The 25,415-nt window shown below is 54.0% G+C and overlaps 1 protein-coding gene across 2 annotated transcripts; it reads right to left on the minus strand.

The window, feature by feature from the left end:
* Nucleotides 1-2,367: 2,367 nt before the first annotated feature.
* Nucleotides 2,368-22,876, minus strand: Zbed4 (zinc finger BED-type containing 4). Of its 2 annotated transcripts, XM_063243786.1 has the most exons (3): nucleotides 22,623-22,876; nucleotides 11,075-11,187; nucleotides 2,368-7,417 (listed from the first exon to the last, which is right to left on the minus strand). In XM_063243786.1, exon 3 carries the CDS (start codon nucleotides 7,069-7,071, stop codon nucleotides 3,574-3,576), a length of 3,498 nt encoding a protein of 1,165 aa, XP_063099856.1. In that variant the 5' UTR covers nucleotides 7,072-7,417; nucleotides 11,075-11,187; nucleotides 22,623-22,876; the 3' UTR covers nucleotides 2,368-3,573. The 2 variants fall into 2 exon arrangements, with proteins under 2 accessions (XP_063099856.1, XP_063099855.1); XM_063243785.1 differs by lacking the exon at nucleotides 11,075-11,187.
* Nucleotides 22,877-25,415: the final 2,539 nt, after the last annotated feature.

Below are 25,415 nucleotides of genomic sequence, written 5' to 3' on the forward strand. Positions count from 1 at the left end.
CGTCCTTCTTGTCAGCTGCTCTGGTGAGGACTGCCAGCCTTCTGTGGCAGCGGCAGCAGGAAGCACCTCCGCCTTCTGCCTGACCTTACGGGCCACGTTTGTCTTCCCCGACTGTGCTGTTTGCTGTAGTTGGTGCACGCTGGACCCACACCACCCTGGGAAGCTGAGGCAGGACAGCAAGCTCAGCCAGCCTGGGTGACTTAGTGCAGCCTGATCTCTGTCATTTTCTTTTTCTGATGCCAGCGATTGAACTCAGCTTGTGCTTGCCAGGGCTGCTCCCCTGCGTGCAGCCCCGGGACTCCGCCCCTTGCCTGTCATCCTACGGCTTAGCCGAATTCATTTTGGTCCCAGCTCACCAGTCCTCTCATCCACTTCCACTGTGGCATTCAACCCACTGAATGAACTCTTCCTTTGCCACTGCAGCTTTTAGTTTAAGGGTGTCCTTGTTCACCACTTTGTACTACGGGACGGCATTTTCTCCCTTTAAATAAATACTGACAGTCTCTGGTTTACCGTGGTCCAACTATGGTATTGTGAGTTTACGATGGGGCAAAAGTGGTATCTGTTTAAATTCTGAACTTTCTCAGTGTGAAGAATTGAACCAGGGACACTCCAAAATGGAACATCTCTAGCCCTTTTATTTTTTGCAGCAGGGTCACCCTCAGGTGCCCAGCTAGGAACTGAAGTTGGGATCTTCCTGTGTCAGCCTCCTTCAATGCTGGGAGTACAAGTGTGTCATGCACCAAATTCTCACCCACTGTTGGGGTGCCAGGCAGTGCAGGAGCCAGGGAAGTCCCACCGGTTCACGGCAGGAAGTGCATGTCTGGCTTTACCCCATGGGTACGCGGGGTGGCTGGAAGCTCAGCGCCCACACGCAGTCTGGCCCATGTGCAGGTCTCCTCCCGGTGGGAGGTCCCGTGTGTGGACGATGCGAGTTTTCCCTGAGGGTCGTGCTGCTCGTGAAGTCTCAGCAGCTATGATCAGGTGCCGAGCAGGTCTCAGGGCGGTTGCCCTGGTGCAGCATCTCCCCTGAAAGTCAGGCATTGTGGCAGCTGCCTGAGCTGTGGCACTGGCCTTGTCTCCCAGGAAGCAGTAGCTCTCTGTCAGCTCCTGAGTCCCGGATGCAATGGCATCATAGTCACTAGGGTCCCTTTGTACAGTGCCCCTTGCCAGCTCTGGCTGCCACCTTCCACTCAGACAGGACCAGCAGTGTCCGGCGGAAAAGAAAGCCCCAAACACAGGATCCTGCTCCCGGGCGCTGTTCTGCAAACCTGGCATCCTGACCACTCTGCTCTCTGACATCTCTGGAAAGCTCTTTTCAAAATGATGCTGTGAGCAAGGGTGGCTGCTCAGGTAGAAACACCCATGAGCATGCGCGAGGGCCTGGGTTTGCGTCCCAGAGTGGCATGGAAAGAAGAAAAGAACAAAAAGAGAACGGAGAGTAAAAAGGATTTATATTGCTTTGGTAACTCTTGAGGCGGGGGGGGGGGGGGGGGGGGGCGCTGACCCTAGCTACCTGCCTGTGGTCGGAAAGGAATGGGAAAGGGAATTCTAGCTCCGGGTAAGATTCTGTTTATTATTAGACGCCTGGGAATTTCACTTACAGAGCAGACACTCTGGAGGTGCGCAAACTGGGCTTTTTATGACCTGAGACCTGCGAAGTGCTGGACCCCGCCCAAAGCAGCACAGAGAGGCAGAGATTGAGTGGAGAGTTAGGCGGGGCTAGCTGACCCGGTCTGAAGGAGACCTGTCCCCTGGAGATGCTTCCCTAGTGCCCAAGGGTGCCAGGTTCAATAGGTACACCCCTGTGTGTGCAGCGTGCAGGTGAGGACACCCCAGGGCCACCGAGGTGGGGTCGCAGTCCTTTTCAGGCATGGACGCAGTGCGGGCACTTCGTAGAGAGCAGCAGCACGTGACTGTGTGTGAGTGGGGATACCGAGCCGCCGCCACACTACAACTCCAGCCTCTGTCACAGCCGGGCCATGGGACCACGGCTTCTGTGCCGATTGTGGCCGTGTCCCAGGATCAGGGGATGGTGACATCCAGCCAAGGACATGGGCTGCCCTGCTTCAGGGGGAACTCACGAAGCCAGACAGCTCCATATTCTAAGGGTGTTAAAACTCAGACAGTCCCGAACAGGTGCTGAGCTGGCTGTGGGTACCGCCCTGCTACCCACCACAGCCCTAGCCAGCATTCGGAGGGCAGTGGCCAGGCTCCCACTGACATGAGGCCCAGAAGCCGTCACCATCCTTGCCATCCCAATGCTGGCCAGGGCTGCACAAATGTGGCTTTTGTATGTTGATTCCCAAAAAAGACCCCCATTTTACCCCCCCCCCCCAATAAAAAGCCAGTATCCACCAGCACTAGAAAATTGCAAATAAAAAATTTAATTTCAAAAACTGAGTCCACCATTTATAAATACACTAAAGCATAGCCCACACAAAGTTAGATTAAGTTTAGGGACAACATTTTAACAAAATGACAACTTTTCTAAAAGATCAATACTAAATTGATTTGAAATGAAAAAAAAGGAATCCTTTTTCAGATGTTAACACAATAACTTTGCGGACATACTGATTGTTAAAAGAATCTGACAACTGGTATTTCATTCTGATGCCACTGGGATTCTAGACACCCAAGTGATGGCTGGGTCTTCCCTATCATAAAACCCTAAATGCCTAAGGCTATTTTCACAGCTGCAGTGCGATTCAGCACCTTCCCTGTTTCAGGAGCCACCTCCTCCACAGGGGTCACAGCCATAAGTGCTCAAGCCGGGGTCAGTGCACACAGGTGAGGGGCGGCCTCCGGGCGCGGCACTGCGAGCCACATGCGCTGTCTGTTGCTCATGTCTCACTCTGTGCCCTGGCTAAATCATAACCGCAGATTTACAAACTTGGATCCAATTTCGAGGAGCTCATGATACAGAGTTGGGTACCTCTGAGTTAACTATGTGAAACCTGAATACAAAAACCCGGAATGGAAGTTCTGTAACCAAATGACTGACAGTCGGTGACACCCTACTTCAGTTTCATTTCAAATGCCTGTGCCTGTCAGAGTAGTCAGCTTCCAGAATATTCTTGCTTGACCTCAGCCGAGAGCTGAGAACTGCTTGGTCAGGATGGCGTGGACGCCACCTCCTGTCTGCACCTTTCCTTTGACAGCCATGAAAGCTGTTCTGTTGTAATTAAAGCAATGTGTAACTAAAATACAGTACCTGATTTGTGGTTTGTACACAATGGAATAAAAAAACCTGCAAAATAAAACGGTTTATGTCTTCTTTCCGTTCTAGTAAAACAAATCACTAACTTCTAACTTTTAAAAAACTTTGCAGTTATGAATTAAAACCTGATCATCCTATTTCATCATCGAAGAGAGGCTGGTGCCAGTGGCCTTCCGACAACGCACTGTGACACCTGGCTGCAGGAGGAGTAAGGCACACGTGGGCAAGACACGGTGGGGGTGGCCCCAGAGGCCCAGCCCGCTGTCCCCCATGCTCCGCCGGGTGGGTCACAGCCCTGGGATGACAGCACGCTCCAGGAGCACCTCTAGTCTGCGGCCAGCTCTGTGGCAGGCTCAATACTGGAAGTATATCAAGGGCAGGTTCACTTTCAAAAAGATAAGTTTTTCAAAATGCTCCATCGTGAGCCTGGGCTGGCCAAAGCTGCCGTTTTCTGTGTGGGTGCTGAACAGCTTCTCGGAGGTCACCGTGCTGGGAGGACAGCCCAGGAAGCGGATGGCCAGCGTGGACAGTGCAGGCCAGGACGAGCGCTTCAGATTCCAGTAGGCGAGCGGGTCACAACCGTGCTCCAGCACCTCCTCCTGCAGGTAGGAAAGCACCGTGTCCTTGGGCGGCTTCTCCCTGCCGCCCCTCCTCTTCACCTCGGCCACCAGCGACCACAGGTCCTCCCCGCTCGAGGCTCCTGGCAGGGACCCTGAGTCACAGCCGTGGGAAGTGGCTGTGTCCTCTGAGGTAGAATTCAGTATTTCTAGCTCCCTGATTAAGTCTTGCCTATACTGCTCTGCCTCCTCCTCTGTGAACAGGGAGGCCTTGTAGCGAGGGTCCAGCAGCGTGGCAAAGACGTACCTGGGGTCGTGCAGGGTAGCAGACAGGCGGCTGGCCATGGCTTCCTTCAACGACTTCAGCATGGTGTCAATGCCCATAGTCTCTGTGAAGAGCATCTCCACCTTCCTGCTGAGGATATGGATCATGGGGATGACCTGGCTCAGGGTGGACACGGGAGTATTCATCTCCCGACTGGCGGCATCAAAGGGCCTCAGTGCGTGGCACACGGACTGCATGACCTCCCACTGGTCACAGCTGATGAGCTCCCGGAAGTTGCACTCGATGGACAGCTCGTTGATGGCTCTCTTCTGCTCCAGCAGCCGCTCGAGCATGTGGAAGGACGTGTTCCAGCGGGATGGCACGTCCTGGAGGAGTGGGTGCGGCGGCAGCTCGTACTCCCTCTGCAGCTCCGCCAGCTTCTCCCGGGCCCTGGGAGACCGCTGCACACGCTCGCACAGCTTCCGCGCCAGGCTCAGCAGGTTCTGCACCATCCTCTGGCTCTTGATGGCCTCATTCACGATCAGGTTCACCGTGTGGCCGAAGCACTGCACGCTCGAGTGCTCCGCCTCACTCAGCGTCTTCCCGATGCTCGGGTTGTCCGTGACTGTGATGCCGATCTGGAGGCCCAGGGAGGTCACCCAGGCCTCCCACCAGCACTCCAGCTGCTTCTGGATGCTGTTGCCGCTGTAGTCGCAGTCTACCTGCGACACGTCCAGGAGGGCCGAACAGTGGTGGTCCTCGCAGTGCGGGCGCACGGAGGGTGCAAAGGTGACCCAGTGCGCCGTGAGTGTCAGGTACTCGCGGGTCTGGTTGCTCATCCAGATTCCGGAGGTGAAGTGGACCACCCCGCTCTCTGCCTCCTTCAGCTGTGACATGATGATCTGCTTCACATTGTCGTACATACCTGGGATCGCTGTCCTGGAGAAGTAGGAGGGGGAGGGCAGGGAGTACTGAGGTTTCAAGTATTCGAGCAGCCTGTTGAAGCCAACATTGTCTACGAAAGAGTATGGCTGGAGGTCAAGTGCAATCATTTCAGCTATGAGACTGGTGATTTTTTTGGCAACTGGGTGAGAGTCGTAAAGCTTCTCACCAGCATCATCAAAGGAGGACGCTGCTGATAGCTCAGAGCTCAGTGGCCCAAGCCTGGTGGCAGAGCAGGGCATCGCGGGCTCCGGGGTGTCAGTCTTGAGCACGTGGCCATGGAAGCGCTGCAGGTGTCTCAAGAGGCAGCTGGTACCCAGGTTGGTGGGCTTCTTGCCCCGGCTGATGGTCCGGCCGCAGTGCAGGCACACCACTTTGGTGGAGTCTGCGGAGCAGATGGAGAAGTGGTTCCACAGCTTTGAGGTTTTCTTGCTGTGGACAGGAAACGGGACCTGGTGGTTCTTCCTGACCGTGGCTGGCAGGACGCTCAGCGTGGAGGAGCTCTCGGCAGAAGCCAGTGTGGCGTACGGAGAGTTGGCCAGACTGGCACCCAGGAGCTCCTTCTGCACGCCGACCACCTCGGGGTGGCGCCGGTACAGGTGCCGCATCAGGCAGCTGGTGCCCACGTCCCCCTTCCTGCCCCGGCTGATGGCACAGCTGCAGTAGTGGCACACGGCCTTGAGGCTGTCAGTGGGGGCCAGCGAGAAGTGGTGCCAGACTTCCGACTTCAGTCTCCTCATTGCCTTTTTATTTTGCTGGAAGACGGCCCCCGAGGCAAACCTCCTGGGACTCAGCCCGCCCATGCGTGGCTTCTCGGGGGAGGACACCGCCGAGGCCTCTGCCACCTCGTCGGAGGATGACAGCACAGACGCATCCTCAGGGAGCACGTCTCCAGGCTGGGCGTGCAGTGGCAGGTCCTCAGCCAGTTGGCCCGGGGACGAGGCAGCGGACGGGCACTCACCCACAGGCTTCCCTGGAGAGGAGGCCACGGAGCTAGGGTCGCCCTCAGAGGGCAGCAGGGCGGGCAGCAGCGTGGGGGGCGTGGGGTACAGGGGCGGGATGGTGGGGCCGCCCCCGTTCTCCTGCAGCACCACAGCCCGGTGCGCCCGCCACATGTGCCTGATGAGACAGCTGGTGCCCAGGTCCTTGCCGTTCTTGCCCCTGCTGAACTCGTTCATGCAGTGCACGCACACGGCCTTGGAGCTGTCAAGTGGAGACAGGTAGAAGTGCTTCCACACGGCCGAGCGCCGCCGGGAGCCGGCCACGCTCCTGGGAAGCGGGAGGCTCCTGTCGGCCGCGCTATCTGCAGCGGCCTCGTCGTAGTGCAGGGAGGGCAGGCGTGGCGAGGAGCCCGCTGGGGCCTCCTCTCTGCTGAACTTGTCCACCACGCCTTCGGGGGGCACCGCGGACACAGACTCCTCCTTTATGCGGTCAGGGGATGGGATCTTAGGCGCCACATCCGGGACAAGGCTGACAGGGGACAGCGTGGCGCCCAGGTCGCCAGTGTCTGCAGGCTGCGGGGGCAGCAGGAGGGAAGGGGCGGGGAAGGAGCCCACAGCCAGGCTGCCGCCATCGGGGGCCAGCTTGGTGGGGTGTGCGCGCCGCACGTGCCGCATCAGGCAGCTGGTGCTCAAGTCCTTCTCGTTCTTGCCCCTGCTGAACTCCTTCATGCAGTACCTACAGATGGCTTTGGTGCTGTCCCGGGGGGAGATGAAGAAATGCTGCCAGGCCGGGGACTTCTTCCTGGAGCTCAAGTGCCGGCTGGAAAGGAGGCTCTGCGTCACCGCCTCCATGGCCACGGTGTACAGGGTGCTGCTGTACTGGGAGAACAGGGCCCCATATTCGTCCTCGCCCTCCGTGGGCAGGCACTGCCCAGGGGGCCGACAAGCGCAGCCTGCAACCCCACCGGCTTCCTGCTCATCCCCGCTGTCAGTCGGCCTCATGTCCTCCTGCTCGCTCTGGAAGTCCATCCTGTCCAGACAGTGGCCAGGGGCCTGATCGTCATCTTCCTCCTCTATTTTGAAATTTATCTTATCAGAATCAAAATCCTCATCCCCTTTGGGACAACTCTCCTGGTTGCTCTCCATGACCGACCATCACTATCCTGGTTGCTTGGTCATGTTAATGCCTCAGGGTACTGAGAAACTGGGCTGAGGCTCGTTTATGCCCCACGTGCAGATTATCTCCCTGTTTCACACCCATGCCTCCTTCCGGGACGTCGCTGCCGACGTAGCCAGTCATGAACATCACTGAGAGCAGCGTGTGGCTCCTGGCACAGTCGTCTCAGGGCCTGAAGCACTGCATTCTGGGAGCGCTGCTGTTGGAGGTGGCCCTCACAGTGTGGACTCATGTGCTGGTAGCCAGACCTGCTTCAGGTCCTAAGGACAGGACCCTTCCCGCCTCGTCAGTGCACACTTGGTCCTTCTGCATTTCCTATAAAAGATGACAACAAAGTAAGCACAGAGCCAAACTATGGGTTTCAGATCTATACTATCACAAATACGCCGCCTGGACACACGCACATACCCATGCACACAGGCAAAAAATAGAAAAACTATGAGACCACAAAAAATGAAAAGCCAGGTACGGGGGAAAGAATCACATCAATAGAACACTGCACACAGATCCAAAGTATGGTGAGATTTCAGTGCACAAGCACTGGAGAAGGCTACGCAAAGGAAGCAGAAACACTGATTCTCTAACCTTACACAATCCATTCGCATAATCATTCGCATAGTAAGTCTGGCTGCCAACTAAATGAACAGCAGCTATGGATTCAAATTCAAGCTGCCTACCAGAAGAGGGTCAGGAGAGTGTGGATAAAGAGCCCCCCTGACACTAAGGTCACCTGCATCCTGAGTCTGCACGGCCCTCTTCAGTTTAGCAGAGGGGCCTGAAGTCAAGGTTTATCAGAGCTGATCTGAAATCAATCCATTCTACCGTGCTGCGTGGGTAACGCCATCAATTAGACTGATCTGGGAAGAAATCAAAGAGTAATGAAGATGTGTGGTGCAGGGCGGAGCAGACTAACAAAACAGCTTCAAAGCAGCGATGAACGCTGGCAGCATGGGTACCAGCACCAGCGAGCGTGTGCTCACCATGCCAGGGCTGCCAGGAGCCAGGGCAGGCACAGGGCAGGGGCTCACTTGGCCGTTAGCATCAGTTCCGTGACAGTGCAGGCACCATGTTACAACTCCTGCCCCCAAAACAGGCTTCAGGGGCAGCCACCTAGGCAGGGCAGGGGTTCTGATCTCCCCGGGAAGGGTCTTAGGCTTATAAACCACCAGCTCCCCCGAAGAGAAGGACAGGGTGTTTGTGGCAGGAGGCTTCCCAGAACAGCACAACCCCACATCAGAGCTGGGCACAGCTTAGCACAGAGCACAGGCTTAGCACACATGGGGTTCTGGGCTGGAACCCCAGCACCATACTCAACACACATAAAGTAAGTAATAATTGAAAAACTTGAACAATACTGAACACACCAGGAAGCCAGCCACCTAAGGGATGTTCGGAAAGGCAGTAAGCAGCCTTCCAGAACACCAAAGCGTGTGTCTGCTGGAATCGCCACACACAGTATAAAATAAAAATCACACACACACGTGCACACACACACACACACATTTTTTGTGGGGAATAGCAGAGACTGAACCCAGGGCACTGACACTGAGCTTTATCCCCAGCCCTTTTTTTAACTTCTGAGATAAGACCTTGCAAAGCTGCTCATCTGGGCTCAAACTTGGGATGCTCCTGCCTTGGCCCCGCAGCACACTAGGATCACAGCCACGGACTACCATATGTGGCTCATATGTGAAGTATTTTTAGAAAGTAGAGAAGATGGACATGGCAGTCCATGGCTGTGGTCCCATTTACTTGGAGCCTGAGTCAAAAGGACTGCAAATTCAAGGCTGCCCCAAATGTCCTAGTTAGATCCTGTCTCAAAAAATAAAAAGGGGTGGAGATAAAGCTCAGTGGTACAATGTCCCTGGATTCCACCCACAGTACAACATACACATGTACACACATGTGTGTGTACACACCCATGCACACATGCAAGAAATAGAAAAAATATGAAACTGCAAAGAATGAAAAGCCAGGTATGGGGGAAAGAATCACATCATTAGAACACTGCAAAGATCCAAACTATGGTGAGATTTCAGTGCACAACCACTGGGACGGCCAGGATGAAAAAGAGGGTAACAGGGACGCGGAGAAATGGGCGCCTCAGCGCTGATGCAAACACACAACAGCAAAACCGTGCAAAGTCTACAACAGGGCTTCACATGCCAGTTCCACAGCTAGGTACACATCCAGGAGTGAAGGCACATGGCCATGTTATGCCAGGTAAAAAGCAGAAAGGACCCGAAGTCCATCAAGTGATACATGGATTTAAAAATACCACCCAGGTGTGCAGAGGCCTGTGATACAGCCACAGGAAGGAGTAAAATGCTGTTCCAGGACGGATGAACTCAAAAAGCATCACACTCAGATCAGCCACCGTGTGACCGAGCCTCCGCCAGATGCCCCCAATGGAAACATCCACCAGGACCGAAGAGTGTGCACCTGGGATCCCCGTGCACTGGAAGGCTGAGGCAGGGTGACCACAGGTTCAAGCCTGGCCTAACAAACTTACTTGGACTCTGTCCCCAAAAAGAAACATTTTAAAAAGGGTGATGTGTGTTTCCTACTGCATTAAATCCCCAGTACCATAATGAAGAAAAAAACAAAAAACGAGGCAAGGGAAAAAGAACCAAAAAGAAAATGACCCACGGATGATGTATTTTGGTTTTGCTGCCAAATGATCCAGCTGCAGGTAGGAGACAGGACAATCTGCCCATGAAGCAAGGACACCCTGTGTGGACAGTGGCTAAACACGGGGTGCTCTGGGCAGAACCTATTGCTCTGCCTGTAATGGTACTGGGGATTGAACTCATGACCTTGCGCTTGCCAGGCAGGCGCTTATGCTGCTGAGCTATATCGCTCTGCCTGTAATGAAAACAGTTTTTTCACTACAGATCAATAAAATAAAGATAAACGCAAAATTTTCTTCTACTATTTCAACAGGTCCATCAATAAATAAAAAGTAGACAAAAAAAAAAAAAAAGACAAGGGGCTGGGGATTTAGCTCAGCAGCATAAGCGCCTGCCTTGGAAGCAGGCAGTCGTGACTTCAATCCCTGGTACCGATAAAAAGGAAAAAGACAAAAAAAAAAAAAAAAAGTAAGTATACTGCACGATGACCAAGTAGTGCGAATGCCGAGACTGCAAAGTTGACGCCCCACTCAGAAATGAGCTAGTCTGAGGGCTGGGGATTTAGCTCAGCGGCATAAGCGCCTGCCTTACAAGCAGGCAGTCGTAAGTTCAATCTCCGGTACTGATAAAAACGAAAAAGACAAAAAAAAGAAAAAGTAAAAAAAAAAAAAAAAAAAGAAATGAGCTAGTCTGGGGGAATCTGGTGAAAAAGCACTGAGTGCAGGTGCGACACTGCAGAGGAGCCTGCAGAAGACTTCAGCATGGGTGGGGGTGGCCAGGAAGGCATGGGAATTCCTTCCACGCAGCAGGGCACAACCGGATACAACCACCCTCTGGCTCCTCCTCCTCCACCCCACACTCTTCAGTTCTGCTGGTTTATCAGGTGCCAGGGCGGGCAGCTTACACAGACAGGGCAATTGTGGCGGTCAGTGCTGGGGGAGGAGCCAGATGTCTGCACAAACCCACACAATCTTCCCAGAGGAGAAGGACGAACAGAAGCCCAAGATCATTTCTATAGCAGCAGAAAAGCACTGAAGAATCTGACAGCTTTCAGGATAAAAGCCCTCCACAAAGGACAGCGAAAGAAACCTTCTGCACTTTGTGAAAGAAAGGATGGCATACGCAGCATAGCTGTGTGGCCTGCCGGATAAGAAAACCCAAAGAGCAGGAAGAAGCCAGGAGTCCCCACCCCAGAGGAGGCGGCTGAGGCCAGCACAGCGACCAGCCCAACCAGCGAGTAAAACCTGAGAAAGACCAAAACCTGAGAAAGGCGAAGAACCCCCACCCCGCTCCCTCCTGAGGTGAGCCCAGCCTCCTGGGGGACGAGCAGATGGTCACTCACCTGCCACTCACACTGGTCAACAGCGAAACAGCCCTGCTCGCAGTAGGCATAAGTCAGATGCCTGACATCACATGCAAATCTCCAGACATGCAGAGGTGTGGGCAGGAGCAGACCTGTAAGCAGGATAAGGACAGCACAGACAGACCCAGATGTGATTGCAGGAGCGAGAGAGTAGACACGACATTAAAACAGGAAGGAAGAAAGTCACACCACTAGCTTGTCTCAGTTCACAGAAGGCAGGCTGGGTGCCAGTCCCACGTGGAGAATGTCTTAGGCCCACATTTTGTACCCCGAGCAAGTAGTTTGAAGATAACAATATTGAATGTGCTAACTGTTGTTGTTCCTGTATTTGTTTTGAAATTGCTTTATTTTTTCCATAAAAAAATACAGACTTCTTTTCTTGGCATGAGGTACAGAGCCAAGGACTTCATACTGAGCTGCCTCTTGTCCCTCTTTTATTTTTACCTAGGGCCTGACCCCAAGCAGAAGCCCCCACTGTGGGATAATGAACCCACTCATGTCGTTTTCCTATCCGTCCACGCCCTCGGCAAAGCCTGCTGTCCAAGTCAGGCCAGCCAGTGCAGATGGTGCAGTGACAGTTCCGTGACTGAAGTCTCTCTTGACACAGTCAGGACGATCGCTCACGTCTGTACTGCGGCCAACACGGGGCCAGGGCTGCAGGGGTAGGGATGCACGCGCTGCCCAACTCTGGTTTTCACGGACGAAGAACGGTGTGAGATCACCGAGGCCCTAACATGCCAAGCCAGAATTCAATACCCAACGACAATATTTCTACCAGGCTGTGACATAAAGTGCAGTCACTCGAATCAACCCAGGGGTTGTCGGCAGGCAGCCTGGACAACATGGTAGCCAAGCTTGTTTCTGGCAGAAGCTGCTGAGCTCCTCAGGCAGCACAGACAGGGGCGGCCACGCCACACAGCTCAGCCTCCTGGCTCCCGGGCCGGCACGGATGGACTGAGGCAGGCGCCTGTCCCAGAGTGCAGGCTGACAGTGCCCCTTTCTCCACGACACCGGATCGCTTCCTCTGCAGGACTGCGCATTTCCCCTCCCCGGGCATCCAGCCCCTTGGGTCCCAGAGGGGTCCCCTGACTCAGTCCTGTAACTCACTGCCAAGCCCCACAGAAGAAGCTGCACACTCCTCCCTGAGGGCAGTGCCGGTGCACTCGGGGTCCTCAGACTCAGGCTGTAGGACCAAGCACTACCTCTGGGGACTTCTTGTAAGCTTTCTCCCTTAAGTGTAGCTACTCTATTCATTTGAAACATTTTAGGTTCATGTATTTGTTTATAATACAGCCTAGATTTTAATTTTTAAAAATTTAATTTTAAAATTTTTCATAAGAACAGAATTAGAACAGCAAAACCATCACCATATCACAGACAATACCAACAACAAACAAGGCTGATAATACATCTCGGTTAACTCCACAACGTAAGTGGCGGGCCAGACCGCGGCCATCCTCTAGCATCCGGCGGACCCAGCTCTGAGGCAGAAGGAAAGGAGTTACCCTCCACAGGACCCTGTGGACACCCTGAAGGCTGAGCTGCTGGAGCTGCCAGTTTTTACACAGTGAATACAGCAAAGGGCGTCTGGACCCAAGGCAGGTTCAGAGGCTGAAGCAGGACAAGCCTGCACCAAGCCCCCACACAGCACAGTGAGCTCCCACCAGGGGTTAAGCGGTAAAACAGCGGGGCTGGGGAGCAGCCCAGGGCGGGTTCTTGCCTAACACAATGAGATCCTAGGTTCCATCGCTGGCATCAGAGAGAAAAGAAACAGAAGAATGAGGGAAGGAAGGGAAGGAGAGGGAAGGACAGAAAAAAGGAGGAAAGGAGAAGGAAGAAGGAAAAGAGAAACACAGTAGAGATGGAGGGAAATGGGACCTCAGAACAATAGTCAAGAATGCTACATGCCTGGCTCTACAAATCGGGCAATAACTGTAGCCCTAGAGCCCAGGAGGAAGGCTCAGCTGCCCAGCCCTGATGTAACCCATGAAGACCCATATCCGCTTTCTGGCCTCCTAATTTATGGTGCTATAAGCTGCTAAGCTTTGGTGGGCTATTAAGGCAGAACTAGCAAATTAATACAATGCAAGACAAAAGCAGTCCATCAAACCTTCCAAAAGGGTAGGAGACAAAAACGAGGAGCAGAAAACTATCTTTTCAGATAATGAAATACGCATAGCAGAAAAACGAACAAAAATGGAATTTTTCATTTCAAAAGAAACTACAGATGCTAAGAAAATGACATAAAGATCACCATAAATCTGGATAGGAAAAAAAATCTGGGGCTGGGGGTTTAGCCCAGCAGTGTAAGCGCCTGCCTGGCAAGTTCAAGGTTGCGAGTTCAATTCCAGTACCAAAAAAAAAAAGAGAGAGAGAGAGAAAGAAAAAAATCTGAACAAGGTTTTAAGTCCCAGGAAAACATTAGACATAAAAGTAAAATATGAGTTTAAGAACACAGACTAAACTAGAAAAAGCAAAGAAACTCCATAGATGATGACAAACAGGAAACAAATTTTTTCACCCATGAAATTTTTTTGTGAAAAAGAAATAAATAAAAATGACTTGAAAAACTGACAAACTTAAAGGCAGGTAAAGAAGATCCAACTTACAAACAACTGGAGAAGTTGTCCCTCAGGAGAGGGCACAACGCTGAAGCCTTGCTGGATGAAAGCTGTAAGACTGCGTATGGAAAGGGCATGTGAAACCTGAACAAATACCCCGATGCGTATTCCAGCAAAATTGCTAGACCTAGAGATAAATAAGTCCTTTGGGCTCTCAAGCCAAAACCAAAGCTACTTAAAAGAGAAAGAAAGGCATCATGTCCACAGCAGTACTCTACTGGAGAAGGCAATGGAATAGCGTGTCTAAGACATCCGAGGAAAACTAAGGGAACCGAGTTTTACATCTAGCCAAACCGACTTTCAGGCTACAGAATGCAGAAAAATGGCTATCAGAATACAAGAATTCAGCACCTATTGTTCTGAACCTTTGCTATGAAACACTAGAGAAGATCCTCAGCCACAAAGACAAGAGAAATGACATCAGGCCTGGCCTGGGGCCCTGATGGACTTACCTGCAGAAGTCAGGCGCAGAATGCAGGCACGTGGGAGGGAAGACAACAGGCAGCCGCCGTGGACACACAGGACACACTGTGTGGCTGGGAAGAAGGCTGGGCGTTCACAAGGAAGCCATTTAACAACGTTCAGCAGTGACAGGGCAGTGACACAGCTACTGTTCTGAGCCTCTGTGTCCCTGAGGACCAGGAGATGGACACGAGGTCAGGCAAGGCCAAGAGACTCCTCTGCAGCCACTGAGCAGATGGCTTGCACTCCGTCTGCGCCCGGCAAAGGCCTGTGAGCTCCCCCGACCCCGCGTCACACCCTCTGCTGCCAGGCCACAGTTCTGAAACCACACTTTCAGTCCACTCACAGAAGCCAGAGGGAAGAAGTGGCTTGTTCCTGAGACGGGAAGATACATGAGGAGCCCAGAACGTCCTGGTACGCTGGAGAGTGCCAAGATACGGCAGCTCGGGCGCCACAGTGAGGCGCTGTCTCAGAACTCGAGGGAACAGACTAAGATGGATAATTAGAGCTCCTTCACCTGCAGCGCACGCCATCCCAAATGAATCCCGGCTGGTGGGTGGGGAAGCTACACCGAAACAGTAAAGGGTGTGTTACCTGAAGAAAAAAACAAACCTTACAAACTTGGTTTAGTTTTCCCTAAAAGGACTAACCACCGCAGGGCAACAGGCAACCAGACCACACTGAAATGGAAAGAGATGATTTTCTTCAAGAAAACATTATGAGAATAAAATATGAAACCTCAGAGTAAGAAAAGATTGAGGAAAAAGGGGAGAGTTGAACAGGTATGTCCAAAGAAGCCATCTGGATGTAGCACAGTGAAGGATGCTGGGGGTGGTGGCTCCCACCTGCAGTCCCAGTACTCAGGAGGCTGAGTGAGGGGAACTGCAGTTACTCTGAGGTCTGCCTGAACTGCAGAGTGAGATCCTGTCTCAAAAAACCACACCAGCTCTGAGTGGGAGAGTGGAGCTCCAGTGCTCGCTCAGCATGCCCAAAGCCCCAGCTTTACTTCCCAGCGCTGAAAATGAAAAGAAAAAGCCCCCCCCCCCCCATCAAGGGGACACAGATTAAAGCTACCACAGCATTGCACTCACAGCCTTGCACTCACACTGTAACTCAAGACACACACACATACACACACACACACACACACACACACTCTAACCAACCACAGGCACGCAGCCTGCCATGCCCCCAGCAATGTGGGCAGCACACTGGGCTCACCATACCACGGTGGCAGGGCTTCTCTGGGGCTGCTGGATTTGAAGAACAAAGGCTCAGCATCACAGGGCTATGGCACGCATGTCCGGGGAGGGTGCAGGGCCTTCCTGCCCACTGTGCCCTCATGTGGTGCTCTGCTGCCCCTTTTAAAAGGCAGGAGACCCAGTGGGGAGGGCTTCGCTCCAATGGCCCAATCAGCTCCTACACTATGCTGGGGTTAGGGCTCAACGCGGTGAAAGTGGGTGAACCAGCATTCCGCCTGTAGTTCTACGCCCCAGAGAAATGCCCTTGACCATGCAGCAAGGACAAACACAGCAGTACTGACAGTGGCCCCAATGACTCTGCTTACATTCACACTGAGACACTCATGCAGTAGAATATTGCACAGCAATGAAAACGAAGGCATACTACCAGGGTCAACAAATATAAACCTGAACAACAAAAGCTAGACATGAAGGAATACAACACCGTGTGGCTCTGCTTTCAAGCACAGCAGTGGCGTACGTCACAGGGGAGGGCGCGCAGGAAGGGGAAGGCGGGCAGTGGTATGGAGGTGAGTTTGCAGCTCTGGACCTGGTGACCCACCCTAGCAGGTTATGACCCACTGAGATGTACACTTCTCTGCACATATGCCGAGTTTCACACTAAAACAGTCCACGCACTGGGAATCACCTACATGTGCCCGGCAAACCCCCAGTCAGCAGGCCTGGGGGGGGCATTGCACCCAAGAGTTACGGGTCTCTCCCCTCTCCCTCTCCCTGTGTCTCCACTAATTGGCTATCTCTGCACATTTTATTATGTAACTATATGTGGCAGTAATATTGCATGAAAATACTGTCATTTTTTCTAACAAAATGTTATTATTTTACCTATAGAGAAAAATATTTTTCTACTACTTCCGCACCAAATTCAGAAAGAAAAAAACCGCATTATTTAGGTTTCCATATCAGAAACAGCTTAAGCTCCTGTGGCGTTCTAGTGATCTTATAAATAGGAGAAGAGCCATGTGGGTTTCCCGCCTGCTCCAAACTTCGGCGCTTGGCCTTGCAGCATGGAAGGTGCCTCCAGGTGTGGTGGTGCATGCTACTATCCTAGCAACTCTGGAGGCTGCAGCAAGAGGACCGCATGTTCACAGCTGTCCTGGGCAACGGGACAAGGCCACGCCTCAGAATAAAATGAAAAGGGCTGGGAGGGGGCTAGGTGATAGAACACTTGCCCAGCAAGTGTCAGTTCAACCCTCAGTACCGCAAGAAAAGAGAAGACGCAGGCTGCCCAGTTACAGCGCGTCAGGACCCCGTCCAGAGCCCGCGCTGACCCCTGGTACTGACTCTACTCTCCAGCAAACACACATCAGTCTGAAGAGAAACCGATCAGCATTTACACAATATGAAAACCACCGGCTGTGCGGCACAGACCCTCCCAGGACAGATCAGCCCTCTGGGACTGGCCCTGCGTAGTGCTGGCCTCAGCCCGGCCCAACTCCCTGGATGGCTTAGCCACGGCACTCCAAGGCGGTCTGGCACTGTGCAAGGAAGGAAGAGTCAGACAGAAAACCTCCAGTGCTCAGCAAAGCTACTTTCAGCTTCAGAGACAAACTAAAGTGGCAAATCAGAGGATCCTTTCCGTAGATAAGAAGAAGTAAAATGTATGGAGTATTCTCAGTCTCAACGCTGCCTTCATTCTGCAAAAAGGAGGAGACTTATTTTTTGTTTAAAGATTTGAAGAAGCCACCTTCCGCACTCACTCCCCTGGCACACAGTCAGCAGGCAGGAGGCCAGCAGGCGCTGAGGTCCACAGGCACTGATCAGTGGGCAGTGAGGTCAGAGGGCAAAAGATCGGTGGGCACTGGGTCAGGCACCAAGGTCAGTGGGCACCAAACAGCAAGCCGCACACGAGAGCTGTCCTCCCCTGCACAGGGGGTCGCCCAGGGAGGTACCAGTGTGATGACCACGGGTGTTCACGGAACCCAAACACCTCGGCAACCTAACGCGCCCACCTTAGTAAAATATTCTCACACTCAACTGAGGCTCATGACACTAAGGCCACTCAGGTGCCACCTCTCACCACAGCGTGATGAACACACCACCTGAAGCCTGGTGCCCACAAGCTCACAGCGGGGTGGAACCTCCATGTGTGACATACACCTCATGAGGTCCAGAAGCCCCCCTCTTCACAACCCCAGCCACAGACCCTTCCTCCAGGGGACCTGCGTGCTGGAAGAGCCAGAGCCCACTGCTCCTGCCTGCTTCACTGGAAAACAGGGAGAGCAGCGGGCGGGGCAGTGTGCTCTGAGTTCTGCAGGGGGAAACAGAGGTGACAATGGCTGCATTAAGACTGGAGGCGTTAGGGCAGATATTTTTAATACAGTTTGACTTTCAAACTATATAGTTATTTAATAGAAGAAAAAATTTAAATTCCAAGTATCAGCTGGGCGTGGTGGCACACACCTGTAACCCCAGCACCCAGGAAGCTGAGGCAGAAGGATCACCGTGCGTTCAAGGCAACCTAGGCTCTAAGGCTGACCTGAATGACATAGCGAGACCTGGTCTCAAAGAAAAAACATCCAATTCTGAAAACCAACCTAAATGTGTATCAAATGGGCAACATAACCGGAGAGAAGAATATCTGTCCAAGGACTTTAAAATGGTACTTTCTTCACCCCAAGTGGGATATATACAAGGACAAAGGAATTTTAAAACACAAACTTCAGTTACGCACGATGGCACACACCTATAGCCCTAGTGCTCAAGGGTCCTGAGTCTTAGCTGAGTGACATAAGACTCTGTCCAGGAAAAAAACCAAAATAACCAATCAACTTTACAATCAATTTTATATGAATTTTAGCATAAGGCAAAGAATTATGTCAATGATTCAGTGGTTCTGCAGTACTGTGAGACAGTAAAATAGCTGCATAGAACCTCAGATCACCTCTAGATCAATTATAATATCAGGTACAACATAAATGCTTTGTAAACAGTTGTTACACTGTATTATTTAGAGAATAATGAAAGAAATAAAACCATGTAATTTTAAATTCATATTCAAAATACCAGAATACCAGCACCTAGACACCCGCACAGGGCAGGCAGGGACGTTACTGCTGAGCAACACCCTTGACCCAACTCTTGATATCTTCACTCACCTACGGAGCACTCAGCAGTGACACAGACGCGCACTGCAGGGGCAGCCCAGGGACAGCACACAGGCCTGGCTCACGCAGAGTCCTCCCACTTTGATCCCCACCATGGTGAAAAAAGCAGCAACAGCAGCATGCAAACACAGCAGAGACTGCCTTCATTACAAAGAACTAAAGTGCTGGAGAAACAGCTGCTGTAGATCTTAGAAAGAAAGGCAAGATGAGGGGCCCAGGATTTAGCTCAGTGGTGTAAGTGCTTGCCTTGCAAGCGCGAGGTTGTGAGTTCGATCCCTGTACCAAAAATAAATAAATAAAAGCCAAGGTGAGCCGGGTGCCAGGTCACAACCCAGTATTGCAAGGGATGAAGGACACAGGAGCAGGCTGCAGGGGCTCCTGACTGGTCCCACCTGTACCAATTCGAGTGTATCACACACAACAAAGCAACGACTTTCCACTGGTTCTAAGACAGCGGAGTAGAAACCCTGAGTCTGCCTTGGTTTTCAAAGGAAAAGGAGAAATGGAAACACCCATCACACCAGACGCAACCTCTCAAACTGGTCGAGGGAAGAAGCCTCTGTCCTGTCTTCTGAGACAAGCAAGGTGAAGGCAGAAAGGCAGCAGCACAGGAAAGCCCACAGTGCAGGACAAGGTCACGGCCCCAGCTCACCGCCTACAGGTAGCACAGAGGCTGCGATGCTGGCGGGACAGCCCTGGAACACAGTGTCATCGACAGTGCACCAAACACACCACGCAGATCCACTCAGCCTCCTGCTGCACGTGGGCAAAGACACAACACCTGCTGGCCTGGGACAGCAGGTGAAGACATGCAGGAGCCGGGGGAGTGCCGGCTCCAGGGCTCTGGAAGGCACCAGGCTCCCCCTCAGGCTTCATGAACCTTCTGGGGGCAGGCTGGGGTAGCGAGTGTTCCTTCCTCTCGCTTAGTGGGAGAAGACACTCAGACATGAAGTATCCTGGAACTACAATTCCAAAGGTTTCCAAGCACCTCCTGCAGACAGTCTGGGAGAGAGAGAGACAGAGAGAGTGTATGCACGCACATGCTCACACGTGCACATGCATAGGCATGCACATGTGTCCCAGAAGTCTCTACATCAGAAACTTCACAGGACTGGCAGTGTGTCTGCCCTCAGGGACCTGGTTCCCCAGGACGAGGGAGGTCTCTCCTCCCAAGGCTGTGAGTCTAAACACGAGGGCGACCTTGCCCTACTCACGGGCTGCAGGACATTGCCTAAGGTGTTTCAGGGGCAGCAGCCACATCGGGTGCCTCAAAGCCAGCAATGCTATAGAGCTGTGGTGCCCAGACAGAGAAAACCAAGAACCGGGGCCAGGCCAACATGAGACGGAACCAGGGACAGCAGGGAAGGTTAAACTGCACAAACCCAGAACCAGAGTTCAAGCTAGCGATGTGCTCAGAAACCCTGATAAGGATACCCTGGAAACAAAGCGCATTCCATAGCAAGCAAACAGACCTCAGTAAGGTCACTGTAAGGCCCATGACACGCTCTAGGACACAAACCACCGCGTGGCTTTCTGTGGGTCCTCCGACCTGACACCAGTACGCCCAGTACGCTCATCACCCTTTCCTCTAGGGTCTAGGCTGTCCTTCCAATGTCAAGCCTCAAGTCATATCTGCAGCTGAAAGCTACAGGAAATCTTTAAATGTCCTTTTACTCACAGGATGTGGACGGCGGCTTCTGTGACTCAAGCAGAGATCTATCTCTGCAAGCCCCACCGGCCCCCACCCTGCTCTCTCTCCAGCAGGTAAGTGCAGCAGCAATCATGGGTGAGTGCAAGTAGTGACCACATGGCTCCGGATGAAGCCTGTGCCCTGCTGGCTAAGTCTGCAGAGGTGGGGAGGCTGAAGGCCAGAGTGAACCAGGACCATCTGCCCAGGAGCAGGGCAGGTTGTTGCAGCAGTCACAATGACAGGCCAGTCCTAACAGCTGCAGGTAGAATTCATACCTTGCTGGGCACCAGGCCTGGCATCCTCAGCCCCAACCACTCGGGATTTGTGCTGACTGGATCTTCAATAATATTTCTGGGCTGCAGCAGAATGTTTGGCCCTGGCCCTGGCTGTGTCACACTTATGATTCCCACAAAGCCCTTGGCCTCTGAGGGCTGGACTCAAATGTCCCTCCTTCCCAGAGGTCTTCCAGAGTAATTCCCAGGCAGAAACTGAGCATCTCCTCGACTTGTACCTGCTGGGATTTTTTCCACAGAGCACTTATTGAGCCTTTTTTTTTTTTTTTTGTCTTTTTCATTTTTATTGGTATCAGGGATCAAACTCACGACTGCCTGCTTGCAAAGCAGGTGCTTATGCCGCTGAGCTAAATCTCCAGGCCCCTGGTTTGTTTGTTTGAGACAGGGTCTTGCTAAGTTGCTTAGGCTGGCCTTAAACTTGCAATCCTCCTGCCTGCACCTCCCTAGTAGCTAGGACTCCAGCGTGCCTGGTTGTTTGGCCTTTTTCTGTTTTATGTCAATCCCCACTGCAACTACCACGCTCTCCAAGAGCAAGCCTTCTGCTGTGACAGCAGGCAGAACAGTGTCAGATATAGGGGACAGGGATGAGCACATCGCAGACAGAGGGAAGCTCCTTTGGTTCTCTGGGTTTTCTCAGTCTCAGAGGTAGGAAAGTTTATTTTACTCCTAGCAATGCTTTTCAGATATTGAACTACCAAAAGCACATATCAAATACTTAATAAGAGAAAACTTAGGCACTGCAAAATGGGGCAGGGAGGGCTTGGAGGATCAGGATGCAGATAGGGCAATGCCCTGAGGAGAGGGGTGAGCTCCTCTGTACCCCCAAACCAGAGCTCAACTACTCAAGGAAGGTCACAGCTAAGAGCACACTGTGACAAGGGAAACACAAAAGGGCTGCAGGAGCAAAATCTGCACAGCTTCCTTGGGCCTGCAGTCAGAGGGTGACAGTCACAGGCCCTGAGCTGTCCCTGCAGATGTTCTCAAGGAAACTTGGTGGGAAGGAGTCAGCCTGAGCCCAGCAGTCCCTCACCCGCTCCCTCCCTTCCCAGCACCACTACTACCTCCAGGCAGAGGAACTACGGGACAGCGCCCTCACAAGGCCAGAGCCCTCCTCCCATTGCAAACCCCTCCCACCCACAATCTCCTTGTAGATGCTTCGTGCCAGCTCCCTCCCACCTATACAGAACTGACCTAAAACCTTTCTTCAGGGTGTGAGGGAACCTGCAAGCGTGCACGTACATCAAAGCAAATCTTTCACATCCAAAAACATCAACCACCACATTCAGGAATAAAGTGGAAGTGTGGGTGGGAGGGCTGGGCGCTACCACAGCCACCTGTCAAAGCCCAAGAGTCTTAAAGCTCTCTTTCCGTGTAGATTAACTGCTTCCTCCGGTTAAAGACAGGGATGCTGAAACTTCCTGCGGCTTCACAGCGCTCTCTTAACGTGCTCTACAGCTTCTCCTGAGAAAAAGCAGGCCCCGGGGAGCAGATCCCATCTGTCGGAGAACTCAGGAAGCGAGTTCTCTGGATGGCCCACTGGAAGCGCCTACCACCGGGAAGCTCCACGACCACGATCGGGAATTGGAGTAAACTCGGGGCCGAGGCTCGGCATATTCACTGCACTGTTTAGAAAGCCCAGCGGACCCTTCCGGGTCTCCGGAGCGCGTCCCCACGATGACACTGAGAGCGCACGGGCCGCTCGCGCTTCTTTGTACCCAGGGGCAGGGCTGCCCTTGCCCGTCCTCCGTTGGAGCCCTAAGTGGATTTCCGCGGGCCATGACTTAATCTGATCAGCGCCAACTTCGGCGGCCGCGACTTCCCTTTTCACGCCCAGAACGCGGCCGGCGCGGGCACCGGAGGGACAATGGACCGGCTGTGGGTGGAGGGCCGGGCAGCGGGTCGGGCCGGGGCCGGCGGCCGCGCGGCAGCTGTCAGCGCAGGGCCGGACCGGGTAGGGCCGGGCGGGGCGGGGCGGGCCGAAGCGGGGCGGGGCGGCGGGCGGGAGGCCCGGGCCGCGGACAATGGCGCGGCCCTGCCCGCGCGGCGCGCACCGGCGGCGGGCGCGAGGGGCGGGGGCGTCGCGAGCACTCACCTTCGGCGCCGACTCGGCGCGGCGCGGCCCGGGGCTCCACGGCGCACGTCGCGGCGGGCGCGCCCATTCATTAGCCGCTTTGTCTGCCCCCGCCGCCCCTCCCGCCGCCACGGCCCCGCCGCCCGCGACGCCGCCGGACGCTGCGCCCCTCCCAGGGCCCCGCGCGGCGCGGGGGCGGGGCCCGGACGAGCGCGCGCAGGCGCAGTCCTCGTGCACGGCTCCCCGCCCGGCCGGCCCGGGCCCGGCCCGTGGCTTCAGGGACCGAGGCGCGGCTGACGGGGCGGGCCGAGCGGGGCACGCAGGCGCAGTGCCGCCCCGCCCCCGCGGGGGGGGGTCTGTAGAACCACGCAGGCGCAGTGCCGCCCACGGCGAGCAGGACTGGACGCGCGTGTGAAGTGGGTGCGGCTCCCGCGGTTTCTTTAAGGGGCTCGGCCGTTGAGGCGGCCCGGCCCCCGCCCAGCGGCCGCAGCAGGGCTTCCGGGCTGGCAGCGGCGCTGAGTGAGCCAGCGGGCGGGCGGGGCTGTGGGCCGGCGGCCTGCGCCCGGAATGCGGAGCGGAGCCGGGTGTCCGTGCCGCGCTCGTTGGGGACTGCCCCTCGTTTATGCGGAAACCACGCGGGGCTGACCACGTTTGCAGTCCCCAGCTTGGTGGCCGCAGACTCGCGAGGCCCGGGATGACCGTTTCAGGTCCGGAACCAGCCTCCTGCCTACTTCCGTACGACCCTGGTTTCTACATTTAAATAAAATTAGGGGTGTGTCTTGGGGCTGTGGGAGCGGCGAGAAGCACTCTGGTCCCTCCCGCAGTGATCCGGGCTGGGCTAATGGGCTAAGTCCAGGGCGGCGCTGTCTGGCCCCTCGCAGAAAGACCGGCCTTTGCCGGCGGGGCTGGTTTCCTCCGGATCCAAGCTTGAGCTCTAGGGATGGGACAGGCCTCTGCGTTGGGCCCTGTGATCATGCTGTCCCCGTTGATACCCGCCTTTGGGCCTCTGCGTTGGCTGCCTGCTTCCCCCCTATGTCCATCGGCCTCTCGCATGTCCTCTCCAGATCCTTGGCCCTGTGGCACTGCTTTGGGGAGGCACCATCTCACCAACCTATGCAGAAAGCACCCCACTTTCTTCACCTCGCCCCAGCTCGCCTCCTCAGGCCACTGATGTTTGCAGGATTGGGGGGTGGGGACTATGGAAAGCCAGTGTGAGAACAAGAGAGGGACTCGAAGGCAGGTGGATGGGGTTCCTACACCTGCAGCCGGCAGTCCACCTTTTGTGTGCAAGGTAACCTTGTGACTTACTCATAGAGAGGCCATGCTGCTCTTCATGTAGCCAGCACACAGCACAGATGAGGACTGCCCCTTTGGCCTTTCTGATAGCTGTGACACTCAGCTGACCCTCGGTGAGTGAGGTCCATGCCAGGACTGTGAGGGCTGCTTGGTTAACACAGGAACAAAGCACTCGGGGCACCCTGCCCTCTTCACCAAGGGGTTGGCTTGACTTGCAGCACTCTTGAAGCTGACCTGACTTTAGACAGTTTCTTCTGTGAACTAGAGTTACCAGCCCAGCTGGGGAGTTTGAAGGCTCTCTAGGTTCCTTGGGGGAAGGACCACTAGAGGGTGAGAAAATAAAGAAGAGACAAAGCTAAGGGGAGGTGGAGCCCTCTCCCCTGATGGGAGAGAAGGAACTATTCAGCCACTGTAGCATGTGTATTTACACTTAGGAGGAGGATGTCAAGTTCACCTCTCTGCCTAGCAACTTATTTGCCTGGCTGGCCTGGGCCCCTTTCCTTCCTGGAGCTGGAACAGCTCGTTCACCTGGCTTGCTTTGGGCTCTTGTGTTCTCAGGGCTGGCCTTGCTTTAGCCCCACACATGTGTCAATCTCCAGTTTCAGGGGCTCCCTGCAGGGATTGGGGCTGATGGTGTCACATGTTGAGGCCACTCAGATCCCTGACTGGTGACTACTGGTCCCTGGGATGGCTGGGACCTTTCTGTACTTGGGTCCTGGCACCTGGAGGTGACTGTCCCTCAGTTCACCCCCAAAAGGGGCAATGGCAGGTGGAGCCCCTTGGATTCCTTCTGCTGGGGGCCTTGGGGCCCAGCCTGCCCTCTGATCCTCAGTCCAGATAGATGAACACTGGGCACCTGCACAGGAAGCTGTGGCCCATGGCAGTCGAAGTGGGGACCCCAAACAGCCCAGGTGGGTCAGCAGGGTGGGGCTGCTGTGCATGCTGAGAGGGCTGTACTCACCTGCCTCCCAGCACCCTATGGTGGTGGGGAGGGATTCACTGTGGTCACACCACCCCACAGCAAAGCTGGAGTCACATGAGGTCTCACACCCATGCCATGGCTCCAGGAGAAAGTTCTGGATGTAGCCCCTTGAGGTGTGGAATGGCAGGAATGCTGGGACAAGGGTGACACAACTGTATGTTTGACTAGCATTCCCACACCCAATTCAGTTCTCTGATTTTGGTGGTCATTAGCTTCAGGGGAAAAGCAAGCTGCATGGTGGACAGTGTGATTCCCAGCAGGGACACTGGCTTGTGGCAGTGTTGGTGGGAACAGTGCTGAAGTTTAGGGTCATAACTAGGATTCCAGATTTTGCAGATAGTCAGATTGCATTGGGACAGGCATATACTAAAAATAATCATGTATTGTTTATCTGGAATTAAAATCTATCTAGTTATGCAGTCCTATCTAGTTATCACACTGGTCCTAATCGTTCTAGGAATGCTACTTGCTGTTAGTCCAGCCCACAAGTAGTTTTTATTTATTGGGGGTTTTGTTTGTTTGTTTTTGTACCTGGG

The sequence above is a fragment of the Cavia porcellus genome, unplaced genomic scaffold (assembly GCF_034190915.1).
Source record: "Cavia porcellus strain 051 isolate PalLab524CR breed Dunkin Hartley unplaced genomic scaffold, mCavPor4.1 scaffold_40, whole genome shotgun sequence".
Classification (NCBI taxonomy): Eukaryota; Metazoa; Chordata; class Mammalia; order Rodentia; family Caviidae; genus Cavia; species Cavia porcellus.